At 39.7% G+C, this 22,330-nt stretch overlaps 1 protein-coding gene across 1 annotated transcript in view; it reads right to left on the bottom strand.

The window, feature by feature from the left end:
• The window catches only part of LOC125396170 (uncharacterized), a 30,882-nt gene extending 8,954 nt beyond the window's left edge, over nt 1-21,928 (bottom strand). Inside the window, exons 1-6 of the mRNA XM_087902826.1 lie at nt 21,796-21,928; nt 20,523-20,660; nt 13,813-13,881; nt 12,385-12,482; nt 9,216-9,285; nt 4,332-4,460 (exon numbers count right to left, since the gene is read on the bottom strand). Coding sequence (XP_087758952.1) covers nt 4,332-4,460; nt 9,216-9,221 — 135 coding nt within the window. The 5' untranslated portion in view covers nt 9,222-9,285; nt 12,385-12,482; nt 13,813-13,881; nt 20,523-20,660; nt 21,796-21,928. The remainder of the gene's footprint in view (nt 1-4,331; nt 4,461-9,215; nt 9,286-12,384; nt 12,483-13,812; nt 13,882-20,522; nt 20,661-21,795) is intronic.
• Between the last annotated feature and the right edge of the window lie 402 nt (nt 21,929-22,330).

Genomic DNA, 22,330 nt, shown 5'->3' with positions numbered 1-22,330 from the left:
TTCTACTTTTGTTTTCACACAAGATGAGAACCTGTGGATTGCTTCTACACCAATATGGTTTCATGGGCCAAGGCCTCCTGAAATCTTGCTGTGAATACCCTCAAAAAATTACTTCAACCAAATGCTGACTGAGATAAACCTAGCACACAGGATACACAATGAAAGATCTGATTAACAGTGCCCCCATACAGCATGAAACAGTTTGGAGAAAAAAAACCATGCCCATATTCCCAAATATTGTTTATAAATGCTCTTTTACATTTAAAAGGGGATATGATATAGATATGAATAACTTACATTGGTATAAATCTTGATTTATGTATATAAATTTAAGGTCAATTTTGTTATATGTATATGTATTTGTGATCTTGATTAAGGTATTGTGATTGTGTAGCTCATTTATTAATGTAATATATAATTTAAAAAATATAGGTTAATAGATAATCTATATAACAGTCAAGTTTGTAGTCATGTTAGTTAACTTTTCTAGATGCGCATTTCAGATGGATAGGCATTCTTCATATCTTTCAAAGACTACAGAATATGGTATTTAAAATGTTTTAATAACTTAGGACTTTTCATGATAGTGAGACATGTCTGCTCCTGGCAGCACCAAGCTACTTCCTGAGGAAGATGGGCATCAAAGAGGCTCCTTATGCAGTTGGTTATCCATTTGGGCAAGAAACTGCTCTTGCCTGAACTGCTTCACTGGACATACAGAATCCACAGAGAGATGACTGCTGAACTTGCCTAAAGGTAAGATGATCCTTCGGGGTTCCTGCTTCATGAAAGAGTCTGTGAGACATTCTGCAGAACACAAAAGAAAGTGACTTGAACTGTCTTTAAAATTTCCAGCTTCATGGAAATGTCTGCTGGATACTATGGGCCTGTGGGCTGAAGGTGGATGCCTCAACGGTACAGAAGCATGTTTGGTGAATGTCCAGGCAGTGAGATGTCTCTGTCAATTCTAGAGTTTTGTAAGTTGTTTATAATGCACTTCCTGTTTACTTAGGTAATATTATATCCTTCTGGAGTCTTTGATGGAGTTGAAGAATTTATAGTTATAGTTCTCCTTAGTTATAATAAAAGATAAAGTAAATATAAATATAACTGTAATTCTTATTTGACACATATTTTGTTATATGTAATTTTACTATGTTAAAGTTAAAGCCTTCCTTTCCTTTTTAAACAGAAAAGGGAAAATGGTGTAGGAGGTCCTTTTGTTGATGTGTTGCTTTTATTGGTTAATCAATAAAGAAACTGCTTGGCCTGATAGGGCAGAACTTAGGTAGATAAGGAGACAGAACTGAATTCTGGGAGGAAGAAAGCAGAGTCAGAGAGAAAGCTGCCATGAAGACACCAGGTCAGACATGCTGAATATTTCCCAGTAAGTCATAACCTTGTGGTGATATACAGATTATTAGAAATGGGTTAAATCAAGATGTGGGAGTTAGCCAATAAGAGGCTAGAGATAATGGGCCAGGCAGTGATTTAATTAATATAATTTCTGTGTGGTTATTTTGGGTGTATGCTAGCCAGGTGGCAGAGACCAAAAACAGGCCCTCTCTCCTTCAACAGATTTATATCTACCACCGTGCACAAAACTCAAGTCCAAATGGATTAAAGACCTCAATATAAATCCGACTACACTGAACCTGACAGAATAGAAAATGGGAATTAACCTTCAATGCATGGGTACACCAGATCACTTCCCAAATATAACATCACTAACAGAGACAATGAGATAAAAAATAAATAAAATGGACCTCCTGAAACTGAGAAGCTTCTCTAAAGGAAAGGAGAGAGTCAATAAACAAAAAGCCAGCCTACTGAACAGGGAAAGATCTTTATCAACCCCACATCAGACAGAGTACTGATCTCCAAAATACATAATGAACTCAAGAAATTAGATATCAAAATATCAAATAATTTGTTTAAAAATGGGGTACAGAACTAAACATTGAATGCTCAACAGAAGAAACTCAATTAGTTGAAAGACGCTTTAGGAAATTTTCAATATCCTTAGCCATCAGGGAAATGCAAATCAAAACCACCTTACACCAGTCACAATGGCTAAGACCATAAACACCAACAATTGCTTATGCTGGAGAGGATGTAGAGTAAGGGAAACACTTGTCCATTTCTGCTGGGAATGTAAACTTGTACAACCACTCTGAAAATCAGTATGGCAATTTCTCAGAAAATTGTGAATCAACCTACCACAAGACCCAGCAACACCACTCTTGGGCATATACCCAAATAATGTTCAACCATACTACAAGGACATTTGTTAAACTATGTTCACAGCAGCATTATTCATAATAGGCAAAACCTAGAGATAACATACATGCTCCTCAACTGAAATATGGATAAAGAAAATGTGGTATATTTACATAATGAAATACTACTCAGCCATAAAAAAACGACATCTTGAAATTTGCATTTTAATGGATGAAACTAGATAATTAATAGTGAGTGAGTTAACCAGACCAAGAAAAATCATCATGGTATATACACCCTCACAGGTGAATACTAGCTGTACAGCAAAGTATTAGGAGCCTATAGTCCACAATCCCAGAGAAGCTAATTAACAGTGAGAACCCTTACAGAAAAAGACATTATATATATATATATATATATATACACACACACATACATGAACACACACACACATATACACACATATGTGTGTGTGTGTATATGTGTGTGTGTGTATATATATATATATATATATATATATATATATACACATATAACCCTGGAAGGGGAAATAGACAAGATCTCCTGAGAAAAATGGGAGCAAGAGTCTAGGTGGATAAGGGAAGGCAGAAGGGAAAGAGGAGGGGAGAAGAAGGGATGAGGAGAACTTGAGGGAACTGCATATTTGAGATGGGAAGACAGAGATGGAAAATAAGGAAAAAGATATCTTGATTGAGGGAGCCATTATGGGGCTAGCAAGATAACTAGCTCTAGAGAAATACTCAGGAATCCACAAGGATTACCCCAGCTAAGACCCTAAGCAACAGTAGAGAGGATGCCTAAATTGGCATTGCCTTGTAGTCAGATTGATGACTATCTTAAATGTCATCAAAGAACCTACATCCAGCAGCTAATGGAAACAGATGCAGAGAAGCACAGCAGAGCATTGGGCTGACTTCCGAAAGTACAGCTGAAGAGAGGGAAGACTGAGAATATAAGTTAAGAGGTCAAGGCTATGATGGGGTTACCCACTGAAACAGATTACCAGAGAAAATGGAAGCCTTCCAACTCTCGCCTGACAGCACAGGAACCAGTATAGGACCACACTATGCCCTCTGAATGTGAGTGACAGTTGTATGGCTGGGGCAGATTGTGGGGCCACTGGCAGTGAGACAAGGATTTAGTCGTACTGCTTGTTCTGGCTTTTTGGAACCTATTCTCTTTGAAAGGACACCGTGCTCAACCTAGACATACTGGGGAAGGCCTTGGTCCTGCCTCAAAGCAAGGTGCTAGTTTTTGTTGACTCCCCATGGGAAAATGCCTTACCCTCTGTGAGGAGTGGATGAGGGGTGAAATGGGGAGATAGGAGGGAGGGAGGTGGAGGGAGCAGCAGGAGGGGAGGGTCTTGGACTTCCCACAGGGCAGTGTTCCCTGCCTTCTCTTAAGGAGGGAGGGGTAGGAGGGTAAGTGGGGGAGCGAAAGGAGAATGGGAGGAGGGGAGGAAGTGTAAATTTTTAAATGGAAAAAAAAATAAAAAATAGAAAAGAAAAAGAGGAAGGTAATCACATGCCCCTCCCCCACACAAACATACACAGCCCTCTTTCTCTACTGGATTGAAGTCCATATTAAGGAGCAGAAACTGAGGCAGCATATACAGGTCATGCACAGTTCTGCATCAAATTTAGTACTTGAACTGAAATAAGAAGTGGACGCTTACCCAGATCCCTAGCCTAGAAGCAATCTTTGACTGATAACCCCTTGCAAATAAAAATTTGGTTTGCTTCAAGGAATTGTCACTGAGATAAAAAAAAAAAAAAACTACTCCCAAAGGTAGGCTGCATGCTGAGCTTCAATAAACTCAACAGCATCTTGGAAGTTCATTGTGTCATAATGCCATCTCAGAACTTTACGCCTTTTCTTTCCCTTATAATTTATTTTATTTATCAATTTTCTTATCACTTTTTACCTTAGGGTAAATTTATAACTCTCATAAGAAGTACAAGCAAGCAAATGTCAGTCAAAATAAACTCCATAGGCTGGACTATAAGAAACAGAGATGTAAAGATGTGCAACATAAACATAGAACCTTTGCAGAAGAACTGAGCATAGTCTCTGAGCAGAGGCATACTTACTGTAGAATCAGCCCTCTCTTCTGTCTCAGGGAAAACGATGTGCCCTTGTAGCTCCTGGATTCTTTCTTGAGGAACTTGCTTTAAAATTATCAACAGACACCATTCACCTGCTACACACACACTCACCATCTGCAGAAACACAGAAATCAAGAGAGTATTTGCTCCTGGCTTGGTTCCACAGATACTCATGAAAACAAGAGAGATTAAAATGAGTTTCTCCCTTGCTGAGTTCAAGTGGTCTGCTCAGCAGTGAAGTTATATATGTTGTGCTCAACTAAGGCAAAGCAAATATATGGTAAGGAAAGCTAAACTCAAATGTAGATCAGAATCCTATAAAGCTAATCATGAACTTCACTTTGTTTTCACTGGCCAGGTTCACAAAGATGGAGTTGTTACTTAGATGGAAGCTGTGGAATGGGATGAAGCACAATTGAAAGCAATATCAAGTCAACATGCAGTTATTCATGACTGAAATTTTGAGAGAACTACACCTATTTTTGGATTTTTTCAATGGAAGCATTAGAGTTCAAAATGCATCAGCACTAGACATTGTTCATTAACCATGAAGCTAATTATCCCAGTATGCTATGGCACATTCTCATGGACTCATATATACTGATATGCATAAAAAGCAGATACTGTGCTTACCATAATTCACGTGATGATTCTACTTTTAGGAACCATCTTTTCACTGAAACATAAGTGCTCTGTATGAAAGTTGTGAGGATGGGTAAAGGAGCCCAAGAACCTAAGAATGCATTTCTAAAGTGTTTCTACGTGGTTTACACAGTATCTGTACAAGCTTGAAAGATACGGGTGATTTTTAACTATATCTGTTCATTAGTGATCAATTCAGGGCAGTATCACGAAAGAGGTTAACTGTTACCAGTAGTTTCTTTTATTTATTTTTTTCATAATTGCATGAATACATGTTTTTACAATATATCTGTGTGTGTGTATGTGTGTCTTGCAATATCCATAAGAAGATTTCATAAAATTCACCCTCAATTTCTGGTTTACAGTTTCTTTCCAACCACACTTCTATAAGATATATTACAAATATTTAGTTCCTTTAGCATTCCTCACACAGGACAACAAAATAATAAGTTTAAACCCATTATTAATATACTCAGTGTCACCTATAATGCATCGGTGCACTATGGAGAAATCGGTAAATCATGTCTTCTTTGTGTCATCTAACCAGGAGCATCTCCAGATTGAAAATGTCTAATTCACTCATCAAATGTCATCCATGTTATCCTCTCCTATGTGTGAGTCTGAATCTATGCCTTTTGTAGGCTGTCTTAACAATTTGTCATTGTGCCGCAGTATATGTCTGTCCATGGCAAGGGCTTTATTCTCTTTCTCTCATTGAACAGCACAAGGAGCATCACAAGAGGAAGGGTTCAGGGATACTGTGCAGAAATCTTTAAAATGATTTCACAAGATTAGTCTGACTCTACTTGACCCCATCTGATACCAATAACAGACAGTGCTACAAACACCATTGTTTATCACGACTTATCTCTATACTGTATTTAGCATTTATTGTGGAAGAAAATAATTTAAGGTTTCACCTGTGCATTAGCTTAGGATACAACAGCTTATTTTGTGGAAAATCCAAGGGAAGTCAGGTTAGTTGTTACAGTGCTCTCTTATAAAGACAGATTAAAAAACACTTCATGGTAGGCAAAGGCAGGAGGTTTTGAAGAGAATCCCTGGAGCAAAGTATTTAAGACCGTGTAGTGACTGATGAGACATTGTAAAACTAAATGCCTTCCATAGATAGGAGACTACTACCATTTTAAAAGAGACACAGTGGAAAGATTAGGAAAATACCATTACCAGCTAAATATCTGACAAAAATTCGAGAACATTCCTACTACCATAGTATGCAAAAAAAAAAAGAAATTCTAGACATTCCTAGAACTAAAAAGCTAAACACCAAAACAAAGAAACAGGGAAACAAAAACAAATAAAAGCCACTGTCATTAAACTGTGTCAGAAGCATGAACAGAAATCTCAAGAGAATCATTAGGTCATACTACATAAACCTGTACTCCACAAAATTGGAAAATGTAAAGGAAATGGACAATTTTCTAGAAAGATACCACATAACAAAATTAAATCAAGACCAGGTGAGCAATTTAAATAGACTTATAAACTTCGAGGAAATGGGAGCTGTCATTAAAAAGCTCCCAACCAAAAAAAGCCCAGGGCTTATGTGAATTCAGTACAACAATCTCTGGGTATTTCCTTGTAAAGTGTCACAGGAATTTGGAAATTTCAGTGTCCACCTCTATATTTATACCCTTTAAAAAACAAAAACAAAACAAAAAACAAGATCAGCTTTCTCCCAGCATGCCACAACACTAAGGGCAGGATCACAGAGGCTTTGCAAATCTTTATAGTTCAGCAGCTGGCGAAATGGCTTAGTGGCCAAGAGTCACTTGCTCTTGCAGAGGACCACGTTCAATACCCAGCACCCATACAACAGCTCAGACATTTGTAACTCCAGTCCCAGGGGCTCCAGCACCCTCTTCTGGCAGCAACTATGAACATGGTACACAAGCATACATACTCAAGCAGGCAAAACACCCTTACATATAAAAATGATGAATAAAAATGATTAATAGTTCAGAGAGGATCATTTAAAAATAACAAAAAACCCACAACAACAATAAACAAACTAAATTTATTTAGTAAATAAAGTAGTTTATTGTACCCACAGTCTCAGAGCAAATCTGCATAAACGTGATTTCTGAGGCACTTGGAGGAGCCGCTGGCTGCATCAGAAAATCATGCCTTCCAGTCCGTCCTCCATGAACTTCTTATAAAGGGCCATAAACTTGGCCACAAATGCCTCCAAGTGATAAATGGCTTTGCTGCCCAGCTGCAGTCGATGCTCATAATAGGCTGCCATCTGTGCCACCTCCCCTTTCAGCTGCCCATCGCAGTTCTGTAAGAGCTCTGAGAGCAGGCCCTACAGAAGTAAGGGAGACTTAAAAAGCAGTGTGGGGGAAAACTAGCCAAACATGCTTACGCCTCTCCCTCATAAAGGTAAAGCTTTAATGTAGCTTTTAATGTCTGTATGTAGGTGTATATACTTACATGTATGTATATATGTGTATATATGTATACACCTGTTACTTTTTATATGAATCAGTGGACTTCAACAAAGCCAAGAACACTATGTACACAATAAAACCTGGCACTTAATCAAGGTTTTCAAAATTCCAAACACAGAAAGCCCCTTGTAACAGTCTGAATTAAAGGATCGATTTTTGTTTTGGTTTGCTTTATTTGCTTTATTGATGATGCGGAAGTAAGACAGACGCAGAAGAAAGTTTATCTTGATATAGCCGACATTATACAGACTGAGCAAATTGTACATATGTATTTAGGAATACACATGTGCACACACATAAGTGTGTGTTTGTAAATAATTAATGAAAAAGAAGCCATGAATCTAAAGAAAGCAAGAAGAAGGAAGAAGAAGGGTATGGGGACGGCTTGGAGTGAGGAAAGAGAAAAGGGGTAATTATATTATAATCTCAAAAAATAAAATAAATGGTTAAAAAAGTAAACTGTATCTTAGATTTTGATCTTTTTCTAGGCTAGAAATATGCAATATAATATTCTCTTGAGACCGTGGCACCATGTAGGGAATCATACCAGTCACATGATCCTGATGGTGACAATCCATAATCTACAGAACAATATCATGACCTGTGCTGTCTGATGGGTAAGTAAGATGAACTAAACGTTCTTCTGTTCTTTGAGACAAGGTCTCACTGTTGCCCAGGCTGATGTGCTTAAGAAATCCTTCAACCTCATCCAAGTGGCTACCAGATGTGGCTACGTCATTTGCATGACATGTTCAACTTATTAAAGGTTTATCGGAAAAAAAAAAGAAAAAACTCTCATAACTTGAGAGCAGCTGTGTGCATTTGCACAAGGGTACAAGGACCTAAGTACCAAGAGAGTTACTGCCGTATTCATTACATTAATAACAATTCAAAGTTGCACCAATAAAGGCCATCTTCAAAAAACTGACATGGTCATTTAGCTTATGCTGTTGAATGAGACTCAGTACAGTGAACAGACTACACACTACTAAACACACACGCACACCACACACGCACACGCAAACACACACACACACACACACACACACACACACACACACACACATACGGCTCTGGTAACTAGGTAAAAAGAACAAGTCTATTCAAAGCATTAACACTGTATATAGAAGACGACCTTGTTCTTTTGTGAATTAGGTATCATGTGAGTTTGTTCACATTACTGTGCAATTTCAATAGAATCAAACTGTGAATTCCCTAATACCTGAAATCAGTAAATTTAGCTAAGCGGCCAGCAGAGTGTTCCTATAAAGTCTAGACTGCACCTACATCTTCAGCCTCATTTCTCCACATAAACCATGTCTTTCCTGGAACACCTGTTTCCCAACCACTTATATAGTTCCATGCTTAGTGCTGAGTGTCAGCTGGAAAAAACCTTTCCCTGAGCAGCCAACCATGGCTGTGCATCACTCGGCTCTGTTATTATTATTATTATTATTATTATTATTATTATTATTATTATTTCACTTTCCTTCCATTAAAGACTCAAAACATTATGAAATATTCTTCACTTTTCTCCCATGTCACTCCCATGAACACAGCATCACAACTGTGGTCTTCCCTCCCGTCTTCTGTGGTCCCCTAATGGTGCCTGGCACATAGGAAGAATGCATCTGTAGAATTACTCAAATGCTAAAACTGATAATGATGTACCTTAGCATTACAAAAGCGCTGTTATCACAGGACTGGTGTCGGGTTATAGCTAGGAATGTTCAAGATGTCAAACAGGGCCACTTACCTTCATTATTATCTCAGGAGGAATACAGTGAGTGAGATGCTCATAGAGCCTTTCGCGGTCTTCCAAGAGCCTACAAAAAACAAAGGAATTGCCACTTTGTAATATAAAAGAAGGAACAATTTTAATGACCCAGCTGGTCCAGGTCAACTTTCTTACTTGATTTATCACCTAACTGTAGACAGAAGCTGTCTGACTTGTGCTATACCAATGAGAGACAGCCCCAGTACACCCCACCTGTTTGTCTTCTCAAACAGTTTCATTCTGTAGCCCAACTGGCCTGGGCCTCATGTAGCTCATGCCGGCTTTGAATTGGTAGCACTCTTTCTGCCTCAGCTTCCTAGGGTAATCCACCAGGGCCAAGGGCCAGTTCAGTTTTTGGAAATTTTTTTCCATACTTTTAAACAGTAGGTATTTATAATAAGGGCTCCTCACTGTATCACTCACAATAGTGCTGAAGAGAAATCAGGACTTCAGGGGCCTGAGAAATGGTTTGCTGGGTAATCTGCTTGTTTTGCAAACTTAATAACCTGAGTCTGATTGCCAAGAACCCATGGTGAAGGGCCAAAGTGATTCCTGAAAGCCGTCCTCTGACCTCTACAGAGACACACTTATGGCTGTGTGCGCTTATGAGCAAGTACACACGTGTAAACACAAACATAGACACACACACCCAAACAAGCAGAATAATAAAAATTAAGAAGAAAAAAGTAATTAAGAACTTGAAATGAGGAACTTGAGCTCCTAACACCAGAAACTAAATACACTCACTTTACTATGTTTATGCAGCTTAGAATTTTATGCTTAAACTATCGACAGAGAGGCTGTGAAAACACTGGCCTATCTCCAGTCAATCACACAAGAGATGAGGTAATGTCAGCATGCAGTGTGAACCTAGTCTATTAACAATACAGCAGGGACACAAAGCTGACCTTCACAGAAGGGACAGGCAGAGCTCCCGGATAACCACAACCAGGATAAGCCAAGACGAGTGCAAACCCAAGTCCCTAACTCGGGCTCCCCTCATGGAATTTTCAGGAGGGTGGGACGGAAATGCACACACTGCATGTCAGAACAAGAATAAATAATGATACTTTCTAAACTCAGAAAACAACTGCCTTTGTCTTTCTACAATACATTACCAAGAAAAAAACAACTACCCAGGGTTCTGAATAAGCAACTGCAGATTCTCCACTGCAGGTAAATCAAGACAGGGATTTAGAAGTTCTCTCTTAAAAGCACAGGTTCAAGCTCCTCTCTTTGTCACACAGCAGCACCCACAAGGTCTCACTGACCACCTGCACTAACTGACAGAAGAATCTGTCCCACACTGCAACAGCAGGGGACCTCAAAACTGTCATGTTTATTCAGAGCTACTGAGCCTGTCTTAGTCAGTTAAGCTGCCATAAACCAAACAACTACTGGCTGAGACATTTCAGTCCTGTCCACTACTGAGTAACAAACCCACAGACGTGAATGGAAACAACTTTGGAGCAGGGCACAACGATGCTTTCTAAGTACTTCGTACATGTAAGTCAAACTACATTCTCATTTGCATAAAGGGAACATGTGACAAAGACACAGCCTCATGCTTGAGTGGGAGTGAAAAGAGGAATCTACAACACTTGTCCCATCTGTGAGAATGAGAAACCACTTACTGCGCACAGGACACAGGGGATCACAGCCAATATGAACGCAGAAGCCATAAGCAGGAGTAGGCCCAGAGGGCCCAATCTGTGGCTGAGAACATGGGACCCTAACAGTGAGAACAGAGCAAGCAGTTGGTTCTGTAACAAAGGCGCTTCCCGCTAAGAGGACGCTCCTGCAGAGCTCAGCAGTGGGCGCAGAGAGAGCAGAGCAGGAGAGACAAGGGCACGGATGTACAGTGGTAGGAAATATGGGTCACGACTTTCTGAAGACAAAACACAGAAACACCTAAGCCCCAAACCTAGAAAAACCCTCTCTGGCTTCCTACTTTCAAAGACTACAAAAAAAAAAAACTATTATTTTTTTCACATTTTGTAATAGATGGTCAACAGAAAATAATCACATTGAATTCGCAGTTCTAAGAAAATAATTACTTTTCCCGTAACCATAAATGTAATGGACAAACATGCTAATCTAACTTTGGAAGCATGAGGACCTGAGTTCAGCTCCAGAAACCATGTAAAAATATAGCCATAAAACTCAGAGCTGGAGAAACAGAGGCAGCTGCATCCCTGGAGCTCACAGGCTCGTCAGTAGAGCCAAAATCAGTATATCCAGGTTCAGTGAGAAACCCCACCTCAAGGATAACCTGAAAAGTGAGCTAGGAGGACAGGGTGTGTGCTAGGAAGACTCTATTGCACATATGTGCACTGTACATCACACCATGGCCCCACATACCATAGACACATTCAAAAGAAATAGACAAAAATTAACTATGAGTAATTCAAACAATAAATATATATACAAAAGAAAAAGAATGTTTTTTTCCTCCTAGTGACAAAGATAAAAAATAACAACATGCAGATTAGATAACTGCTTTAGAAAAATACAAATTTACATTGTCCCTCAGATGAAGAATTTGACAACATACATGAAACACATCGAATGCCAACATTTTTGTCATCACAAAGTCTTATATGTAAGCATTATATGTGTACAAGAAACACTGGCAGGCAAACGGCGCCATCAGTCATGTCTGTCCCAGAGATGGGGTTACGGCTGCTCTTCATTTTCTTTGTTCACATTTGACGACAGGAAGTTTTGGTCACAAACCAGTCATTTTGAAATCACGTTGTTTCTTATTTTAAATGATGTGTGTTCCCAGTACTTTTTCAGAAATATCAAACAGACACCACAGACAGTGGACTGTAAACACCACAAGCAGAGGCTTGGGCTCGCATTCTTTTGTCTTTTCTTTCTTTCTTTCTTCTCTTCTCTCTCTCTCTCTCTCTCTCTCTCTCTCTCTCTCTCTCTCTCTCTCTCTCTTTCTTTCGATACCAGTCTCTTTATGGAGCCCTGGCTGCTCTGGAGCTTGCTGTAGACCATGTAGACCTTGAACTACAGAGTTCCTCCTGCCTCTGCCTCTGCCTCTGCCTCCCAAATGCTAGTGTACCCAGCACACATTCATTTTTAACTCCAACAAGGAGCACTGGAGCACAGCAGCCCTAGCCTCCTCACTACTCACTTTTGACGTCTCCTTGTGAGCTGGTTTCAAGCTACTGTGATTGTGTCACAGTCTTCAGCATCTCCTGAATTAGGACCTGTTCAATGTTTCCTGCATCACTATATAACAGGAGAAGGACGATTACATGGATGTAAATACTTACCAGTATTACAACCTTACTCTTAACCTGTTAATACATGAAAAATTTCAGGAAGTTTGTCTTCCTTTGTTTTGTTTTTGAGACAGAGATTTTTGGTATGTGGTCCATGTTGGTTTTCAATTTTCAGTTCATCGGCCTCTTGAGTAGACCACATGTTTAGCTACAATTGTACAATCTTGTGGTTAAAAATTTTGTTGAAACTAGTAATATGTAGTTACTATTATAAACCTTTAAAATTGACATATTTTAGGCTGGTTAACAAACTTCAATTGTACTAGCACTGAAAGCATTCAGTGTGTTCTCACAGTGATATTACTACTCAAGGGGAAAACTAACAGTTTAACAAATACCCTGCTCCTAGTTTACTCACTACAGAAAGACCTAATTACATCTCATTTGTCAATTTTACTTTACAATTATCCACACAGTCATTAAGTTTTCCTCCCTTTGTTATAGCTGGACCAGAACATCTGAACTCTGGTGACCATTTTCCCAGGCAAGAAGTCGGTATATTCCCCAAGTAGCCTACAGAGGGCAAACACTCTTAGTTTTATAACTTGATCCATTCCCCATCTTTCCCTTGATGAACTGTGTAAGAGATACTCTACGGATTGAAGAAGACAGTTTGTGTAGAGCATACATAGTGCCTGCCACCAAATCTACAAAAGCATGAGCTTAAGACTCCTCCCCCCACTCCCTCCATTTCACCTTCTTTTCAGAGACACTCACCTCAGTGACATGGTCCATGATGGTTGCTGGCCTAAGGACCTCTGAAACTTTTCCCAACTGATACTGCACCATGGATCCCCAGTGTCCCTCCAACCCCCATAGAAGGACTTGGAACTTCTATCTCAGTAGGCATCCAGGCAATAGTTATTGCCTAACATAATCCTCTAATAGAGACAACGAAAACACAAAATATACCAAAGAAGGATGATGGCCCACATTCAGTATTTGAAATACTTATTCCAGACAGGATTGACGTTTTAGACAGCTTTGTTTATGCTCACCAACACTGAAAGAGTCAGGATAGCTCAACAGAACTCATGCAAGGAACTGGAAACTGTGAGCTCTGCAGAGCGAGCAGACTTTAGGGAGAGCACAGCAGGCCAACACCAGGCAGTGGGTCAGGGAACCAGCTTTACTTTAATCTGCTCTGTGTACCAAGCTTCCAAATGTACAACAATATTTCAAAACACAGCTCTAAACTGGAGGACAAAGACTATAAACTATTTTTACTAAAATTGTAATTCCTACTACTTTTCTAACAATATTTGGTAGCAGTTTACCTGGGGTTAACTTCAAGGTGGTAGTTACCGGCAATGGTGCTGATTTCAATTTTATTTTTAAGATGGAGTCTGTGAATGAAACAAGAATCTGCTCAATATTTACTTACTGGCTGTCTTCTTTTTCTCATGTATCACCAATCACCACTGCTAACTACCTGAACAGTCTTCCACGTTAACACAGGAATAAAGGAAAAATACATTCATGTTCTACGGCAAATAATAGCATAGAAAGAGGAAATCTCATGCACACGTGTTTTACTCCTTCCACTTAATAATGTGTCTTTGCAATCCCTCTCAGACAACTGGTGTGAGATGACGACCATGTATCAACTTAAAGCATGCATGTTCTACAGCTAATTACTTTTGTGGATTTTAACTTTGACGACACTGTGAATGTCTGTTTCAACTGATGAAGTGATCTATGCATACTACAACACACACACACACACCCACAGAGAGACAGACAATTTCTTAAGTCATAGGCAGTCAGTAGTGGGGAGGGGTGTATATCTAACCAGGACTGAAAATCCTTGCAACGGAGACCTGAGACAGCTAACTTCATAAGTGCAGGACTCAGCCAGCAACCTGGGCTGGAGTGGACCGGGATGGCGAACTATACAGGAGCAGGATGGAGCCAGCAACCTACGCCAGAGCAGACCTGAGGCAGCAAACGCCACAGGAATAGGAATGAGCCAGCGACCTTGGTTGGAGTAGCCCTGGGACAGTGAACTCCATGGTAGCAGGTGTGGATTCAGACCAGTAAAATTTGCGGAAGAAGGACTGGGTCAGCAACCTAAGCCGGAGCAGGCCAGAGACCGTGAGCTCCGCAGGTTCGGGAGTGAATCCAGACCAGAGACATTAACGGAAACAGAACTGAGCCTGAGACCTAGGCCATAGCAGCCCTGAGACACTGAGCTCCACAGGAGCAGGTACAGCAGAGCAACCGGAGCAACTGCTAAGGAAGTGTGCCAGAGCCAAAGACCTCTACAGGTTCAGGAAATGAGTCTGGGACCTATGAAGGCACAGGCAGGAATCAGTGACCTCTGCAGGACTGGGAGTGAGTCTGGGACTTTCGATGGAGTAGACCTGAGCCAGGACCCCTGCAGGTCCAGGTGTGAGTCTGGGACCTCCCAGGAACTGATCTTGAGCCAGGAACTCTAAGCGTCTGGCTATGAATCTGGGACCTCCGATGGAGTGGGCAGGAACCAGAGACCTCTGCAGGTTCGGGCGTGAGTCTGGGACTACTGAGGGAGTAGGCCTGAGTCAGGACCTCTGCAGAACCAACTCTAAGCAAGGGACCTCTGTCTGATCAGATTCAGACAAGGGACATTTATAGAAACAGATCTGAGCCGGAGCCTAGGTAAGAGCAGGCCTGAGAGAATGACTCCATGGTAGTGGAGCAAACCATGGGAGCACTGAGCAACCTAGGAAACACAGAGTGACTAACGGGGTGACTGGAACCTGTGGCACTGACTGCACCACAAGGAACAACCATCTGAGCCTTGGATCCACTGGCACCTGGAAGACTGATCACCAGAGCCACAGACAGCCCCAACTACACCAATCAGAGTCAAAGATGAGTAGACAAGGTAAGAACACACAACACCACAAAGAGCAACACATCACCAGTAAAAGCTAGTGATCGTATAACAGCAAGACTTGAACAACCAAATATAGATGAAGCAGAAGAAAATGACCTAAAAAATAACTTCAGGAGAATGTTTGAGGCCATTAAAGAGGAAATGAGAAACTCCCTCAAAGAAATGGAGGAAAAGACAAACAAAAAATTGGAAGACATCAACAAATCCAGTAAAGAAAATAAAGAAAAAGTAATCAAACATATGAAAAAACTATTCAAGACTTGAAAACTGAAATAAAGACAATAAAGAAAACACAAGCTGAGGGAATTATAGAAACAGAAATCATGGGAAAAAGATCAGGAATCACAAATGCAAGCAAAAATAGCAGCTTACATGAGATGAAAAGAGAATCTCAAGCACTGATATACAATAGAGGAAACAGACTCATCAGTCAAAGAAAACATCAAATCTAACAAAAGCTTAACACAAAATACCCAAGAAATACGGGACACCATGAAAACACCAAACCTAAGAAAGATAGGTACAGAAGAAGGAGAAGTCCAACTCAGAAGCACAGAAAATATATTTAACAAAATCATAGAAGAAAACATTCCCAACCTAAAGAAAGATATGCCTATGAAGAAACAAGAAGCTTAAAGAACACTGAACAGAGTGGATAAAAAAAAAGTCCCTTTGCCAGATAATAATCAAACACTAAACATACAGAATAAAGAAGGAATTTTAAAGACTGCTAAGGAAAAAGGGAAAGTAACATATAAGGCAGATCTATCAGAATTACACCTGACTTCTCAATGGAGACAATGAAAGTCAGAAGGTACTGGTCAAGAGTTATTCAGATATTAAGAGATCACAGTTGCTACCCCACACTACTATACCCAGCAAGACTTTCTTTCAATCACCATAGAAGGACAAAACAAGACATTCTATGACAGAACCAGAATTAATACCACAAACCTAGCACTACTCAAAGTAGTAGAAGGAAAACTCCAACCCAAGGAATTTGGCTACATCAACAAAATCACAGACAATAGAAGATCTCACAGCAGCAAATCCCAAAGAAGGGAAAAACACACAAAATAACATCACCACCAAAGAAAACTAAAATAACACTGGTTGTTAATATCCCTTAATATAAACAGACTCAACAAAACTATAAAGAGACACAGGTTAACAGATTGAATAAAAAACATAATCCATCCTTCTGTGCATACAGGAAACACACCCCAACATGTAAAACAGACATCACCTCAGAATAAAGGGTTGAGAAAAAATTTTCCAATCAAATGAACTTAAGAAACAAGCTAGTATAGCTATCCTAATATCTAATTAAATAGACTTCAAAATAAAATCAATCAAAAGAGATCAAGAAGGACATTTTATATTTGTCAAAAAAAAAATCTATCAAGAGGAAATCTAAATACTGACCATCTATGCCCTGAATACAAGAGTACCATCATAAGTAAAAGAAACACTTCCAAATCTTAAATCATACATTAAACCCCACACACTAATAGTGGGAGACTTCAACACTCCACTCTCACCACTGGACATGTCTGTCAGGAAAAAATTTACAAAGAAATAAGGGAACTAAGAAATGTTATGATTCAAATAGACTTAACAGCTATCTATAGAACATTCTGTCCAAACATAAAAGAATATACCTTCTTCTCAGCATTTCATGGAACCTTCTCAAAAATTGACCAGATACTAAGTTTCAAAACGAACTTCAACAGATACAAAAAAAAAATTGGAATAACCCCATGTATCTTATTATATCACCATGGCTTAAAATTAGAATTCCACAGCAACACTTATTCCAGAAAGCTCCCACACACATGGAAATTAAACAATGCTCACCTCAACCATCAATCGGTCAAGAAGAAATAAAGGAAGAAATTAAAGACTTCCTAAAATTCAATGAAAATGATGACACAACATACCCAAATTTATGCAACACAATGAAAGTACTGTTAAAAAAAATGTTCATAGCACTAAATGCCTACATAAAGAAGCTGGAAAAATCCCACACTAGTGAATTAAAAGAACATTTGAAAACTTTAGAAGAAAAAAAAAAACTGACCTGAACTAGATGGCAAGAAATAATCAAATTAAGAGCAAAAAAATCAACAAAATATAAACAAAGAAAACAATACAAAAACCAATAAAACAAAGAGTTGGTTCTTCGAGAAAAATTAACAAAAGAGACAAACCTTTATCCAAACTAACCAAAAGGAACAGAGAGAATATCCAAATTAACAAAATCAGAAATGGAAAGCAGGACATAACCACAGACATGGAGGAAATCCAGAGAATCATTAGGTCATACTTCAAAAACCTGTACTCCAAAAAAATTGGAAAATTTAAAGGAAATGGACAACTTACTGGATAAATAATCACTTACCAAAATTAAACGAAGACCAGATAAGCAAATTAAACAGACCTATAACTGCTAAAGAAATTTAAAAACAGTCATCAGAAGTCTCCCAACCAAAAAAGGTCCAGGATCAGATGGTTTCAGCTCAGAATTCTACAAGATTTTCAAAGAACTATCGCCACAAATTACTCCACACAATAAAAACAAAAGGAACATTGCAAAGTACTTTTTATGAGGCTACAATTACCCTGATACCCAAACTACAGAAAGACAATTCTAAGAAAGAGAATTACAGACCAAACTCAATCATGAACATTAATGCAAAAATACTCAATAAAATACTGGCAAATCGAATCCAAGAACACATCAGAACCATCATCACCACAATCAAGTCAGCTTCATTCCAAATATGCAGGAATGGTTCAGCATAAGAAAATCTGTCAACGGAATCCACTAAATAAACAAACTGAAAAATAAAAACCACATGGTCATCTCATTTGATGCTGAAAAACCTTTCAGAAAAATACAACATCCCGTCAAGAAAAACCTTTCAGAAAAATACAACATCCCGTCATGATAAAGGTCTTGGAAAGAGCGACGTTACAAAGACATACCTAAACATAATAAAGGTAATATACAGCAAGCGAACAGCCAACATCAAACTAAATAGAGAGAAACTCCCAGCAATCCCACTGAGATCAGGAAAAAGACAAGGTTTTCCAGTCTCTCCATATCTATCCAATATTGTTCGTGAGGTTCTAACTCACGACAAAAAAAAAAAAAAAAAAAGGAAATCAAGGGGATACAAATTGGAAAAGAAGTCAAACTCTCACTATTTGCTGATAATATGATAGCTTAAATAAGTGACCCCAAAAATTCTACCAATGAACTTCTACTACAGTAAAGAGAGATTTAAAGATGAAGAAAACTTCTAAATGCTTTACAGTGTGTTAAAAATATATGCAGACTTGAAAAAAAAAAAGGTTAAAGTCCTTAAAATAAAGAAAGAGAGTAGTTGGGTGTGGTGGTATACACTTTTAACCCCAATGCCTGGAAGGCAGAGGCAGACAAACCTCTGTAAATTCAAGGTGTGGTGGCAGACACCTTTAATCCCAGCACTGGGGAGGCAGAGAAAGGTGGATCTCTGTGAGTTCAAGGATAGCCTGGTCTACAGATGGAGTTCCAGGACAAAGATACACAGAGAACCTGTCTCAAAAAGTCAAAAGTTAAAAGTAAAAATAAAAGAAATACAGGTTAAAGTAAAGCCACATAAAGATGAAAAACACATAGAGAATCTTGATACTGTATGTTGTTATGTTCTCCTTGAATTGTTTGAATGCTGAGAAAAGAGCAACAGCTACTAAAAAATATTTGCTTATAGATGTTGCTGAATTAATCCAAGATAGGTATTTTGAAAATACCTTGGCTTCAAAATTGAAGTCAAAATGTATGTTACTCTGGAGAAGAGGATTTGTTTTTGTTTCCACAGAAAATGAGAGGCTGTGGATTCAATCTGAGATAAGAAAAATCCAGTTTGATAAAAGAAGACCACCTGAGAAATCTCCAGTAGGAACAGATGTTCTGGATGTCTAAGTTCTATATCCAGAACAGATTCAAGACTGCTGCCTAAGATGATCAAGACTCACAGGATATTGCAGTAAGGGCTTGATGATAATTCTAAATGTTCTTTAGGTCCTCATAAGATTATCAGTGCCCCCAACCAGCCAAAAGTAGCCTGGAATACTACGATACTATGGATATTTTCCTTTGTTAAAAAAAAAAAAAAAAAAAAAAGAGGGGGAAGTGGTATGGGAGAATTGTCTGTATTTTGTCAATCATGTTTTAAATAAATCCTGATTGGCCAGGCAGGAAGTATAGGCGGGTCAACCAGACAGGAAGTAGAGGCGCGGCAATGAGAACAGAAGAATACAAGGAAGGTGGAAGCCCATTCCTCCATAGTTCTGCCCAGACCACCGAAGAAACAATATCAAAAACACTGATGACAACTTATGCTGGAGAGGTTACTTGGTAAAGAGGACACTCCCGCATTGCTGGTGGGAATGCAAGCTGGTACAGCCCCTTTGGATGTCAGTATAGCGATTTCTCAGAAAATTAGCAAGCAACCTTCCTCAAGACCCAGGAATACCACTTTTGGGTATATATTGAAAGGATGCTTAATCGTGTCCTAAGGACATGTGCTCAACTATATTAATAGCAGCATTGTTTGTCATAGCCAGAACCTGGGAACATCTTAAATGCCCCTCGACTGAAGAATGGATAAGGAAAATGTGGTACCTTTACACAATGGAGCACTATACAGCAGAAAAAAATAATGACATCTTGAAATTTGCAGGCAAATGGATGGATCTAGACACATCCTATGGACTGAGGTAACCCTGGCCCAGAAAGGCAAATATCATATGTATTCACTCATAAAAGACGTTTAGACATAAAGCAAGGAAACCAAGCCTACAATTCACAATTCTAGAGAATCTAGACAACAATGTGGACCCTAAGAGAGACATATATTGATCTAATCTACATGGGAAGTAGAAAAAGACAAGATCTCCTGAGTAAATTGAAAGCATGGGGACCATGGGGGAGGGTTGAAGGGGAGGGAAGAAGCTTGGAGAGGAGCAGAGAAAAATTTATAGCTCAATAAAATAAAAAAAAATTAAAAAAAAAAGAAAATCCTTGCCAGAAACATCTGCCAAGGCCTGACAAGAGATACTTACTGTGATAGCTTGATGCTCAATTCTCAATTTTTTCATCCCGATGCCATAAAGCTCTTGTAGGATACACATAATTCTTGTATTTTTTTCAGCACCTGATGGCCCATATACTAGGAGGTAAGGAAAGTCACCACACTGCACCTAGGGAAGAAAGAACATGGCATTTTACTCTCGTCAAACCCAGGTGCTCCAGGCTAAACAAACTACTTCTAAAGTACTAAGGTATTTTGTTTACTATCCAACTCCAATAGAAAATTTATCGAACTCTAATGTTTGCTTTCTCTGGGCACTAATTTAATCTAACTTGCACGCACAACACAGAACATGCAAGGCACAACACTAAATGCTTAAAGCCAGGAACTCCCTCAGCAAGTTCTCTGAAGGGCACTTTAAAAAATGAGGGCTGCTAGGAATGTGGAACAGATCTCTGTAACTGAGACAGATGCTTGTCTTGCCTAGGTTCCCCAAATGATTTTCTTGCTAAGAAGTGGGTACACTGATTCCCGTGCAAATTCATTTAGGGGGTAGAGGAAGATTGCACATAAGGGATGCAATGGGAAAGAGTGTGTTATCAAACAGCAGGAAGAGAATGGCATCAAACTAAAGGGCACTATGGGCATGGGGACTTGACCCAATGAGAAGATGTAGACTGTTTAAAAGTAAATTCATTAACGCGTAGGAATAGTATACTAACCCCCTGCCCTAAGAATATAAACAAGTAGCCACAGAGATCAATAAAATGTGTCCATCCTATGGGTAGGAAACTTAACCTTAAAGCTACTGTAAAAACCGGTGTGCATACAAAGAAGTATAACGCTCGATTTTTACATTATTGCACACATTATAACAACAACAACAAAAGACAACTAAAACATATCTTCCACTTCCCTCCCGATTCTTCCAAAACCTCTCATATGGAGGACAGAAGCACTAGGTAAAATAAGTCCTCGTTTTCAGAAAAGACTTAGCTGTGATTCCGAAGAGGCTGGTAACTACGAACAGGGTGCAGGGCACTGTCCCCTCCATCAGTCTGCCATCTAGCTACCAGAAGCAGGAGAGCCTGTCGGCCCCAGCTCCTCAGACAACCGGGGTTTGCAGCCTCCGCCAGGTCCGCACCCCAAGCTCACGGGACCCCGGGCAGCAGAAGCAGCACTTCGGGAAACTTGTCACTTTGGGTCCCCCGCTAACCCTGGAGCGCCCGCCTTCTCACTCCCTTCCTGCGGGCTTTTCAGGAAGCGGCGGAACATGCCGGCCTCCCCGCTCCCGGTCTGCTCACTAGGTTGCGCAGCTGCACCGCCTGTTCCTTGTGATAGTCCAGTCGGGCGAGGGAGCATGGCCGGTTTTTGTCCTCCCAGAGGCTCATGGCAGCTGGAGTCCCACTGGTGCGCCAGGCAGCTAGAAGAGTTTCCTGCGAGCTCCAAAGCGCGTGTCACTTCCGGCAGCGGACGCTTCCGGATAGGGGACTACGGTACCCGAATGGAGCCAGAAAAAGTCACCCGCGTAGCGCGAGCAGCAGCCCCTCCACCCCAGTTCCCATGTCCCTGTCCAGCATGGGTAATTCACGTGGAAATCCTTGTCCCTTTATTCTCACTCCCTGTGACACTTTAGAAAACATTCGACGGAATTAAAGACACATCAATGACAGTCTGGGCATCCAATCTGAGTGTTTCGAAAAAGGAAGCTTCCTCCATTTCATTCATTCATTCATAAATTCATTCAAATTTATGCCACGGAAATTTATCTTTATTTGTAGAGTTGGTTTTCTCTTATTTTTTTTTTTTATGCCAAAGAGCGTTTGCCTACATGCATCT

This window comes from Myodes glareolus, chromosome 2 (genome assembly GCF_982192425.1).
Source record: "Myodes glareolus chromosome 2, mMyoGla1.1, whole genome shotgun sequence".
Lineage (NCBI taxonomy): Eukaryota > Metazoa > Chordata > Mammalia > Rodentia > Cricetidae > Myodes > Myodes glareolus.
Note: the sequence above shows the minus strand (reverse complement) of the source record. Positions and strands in the feature narration are given on the sequence as shown.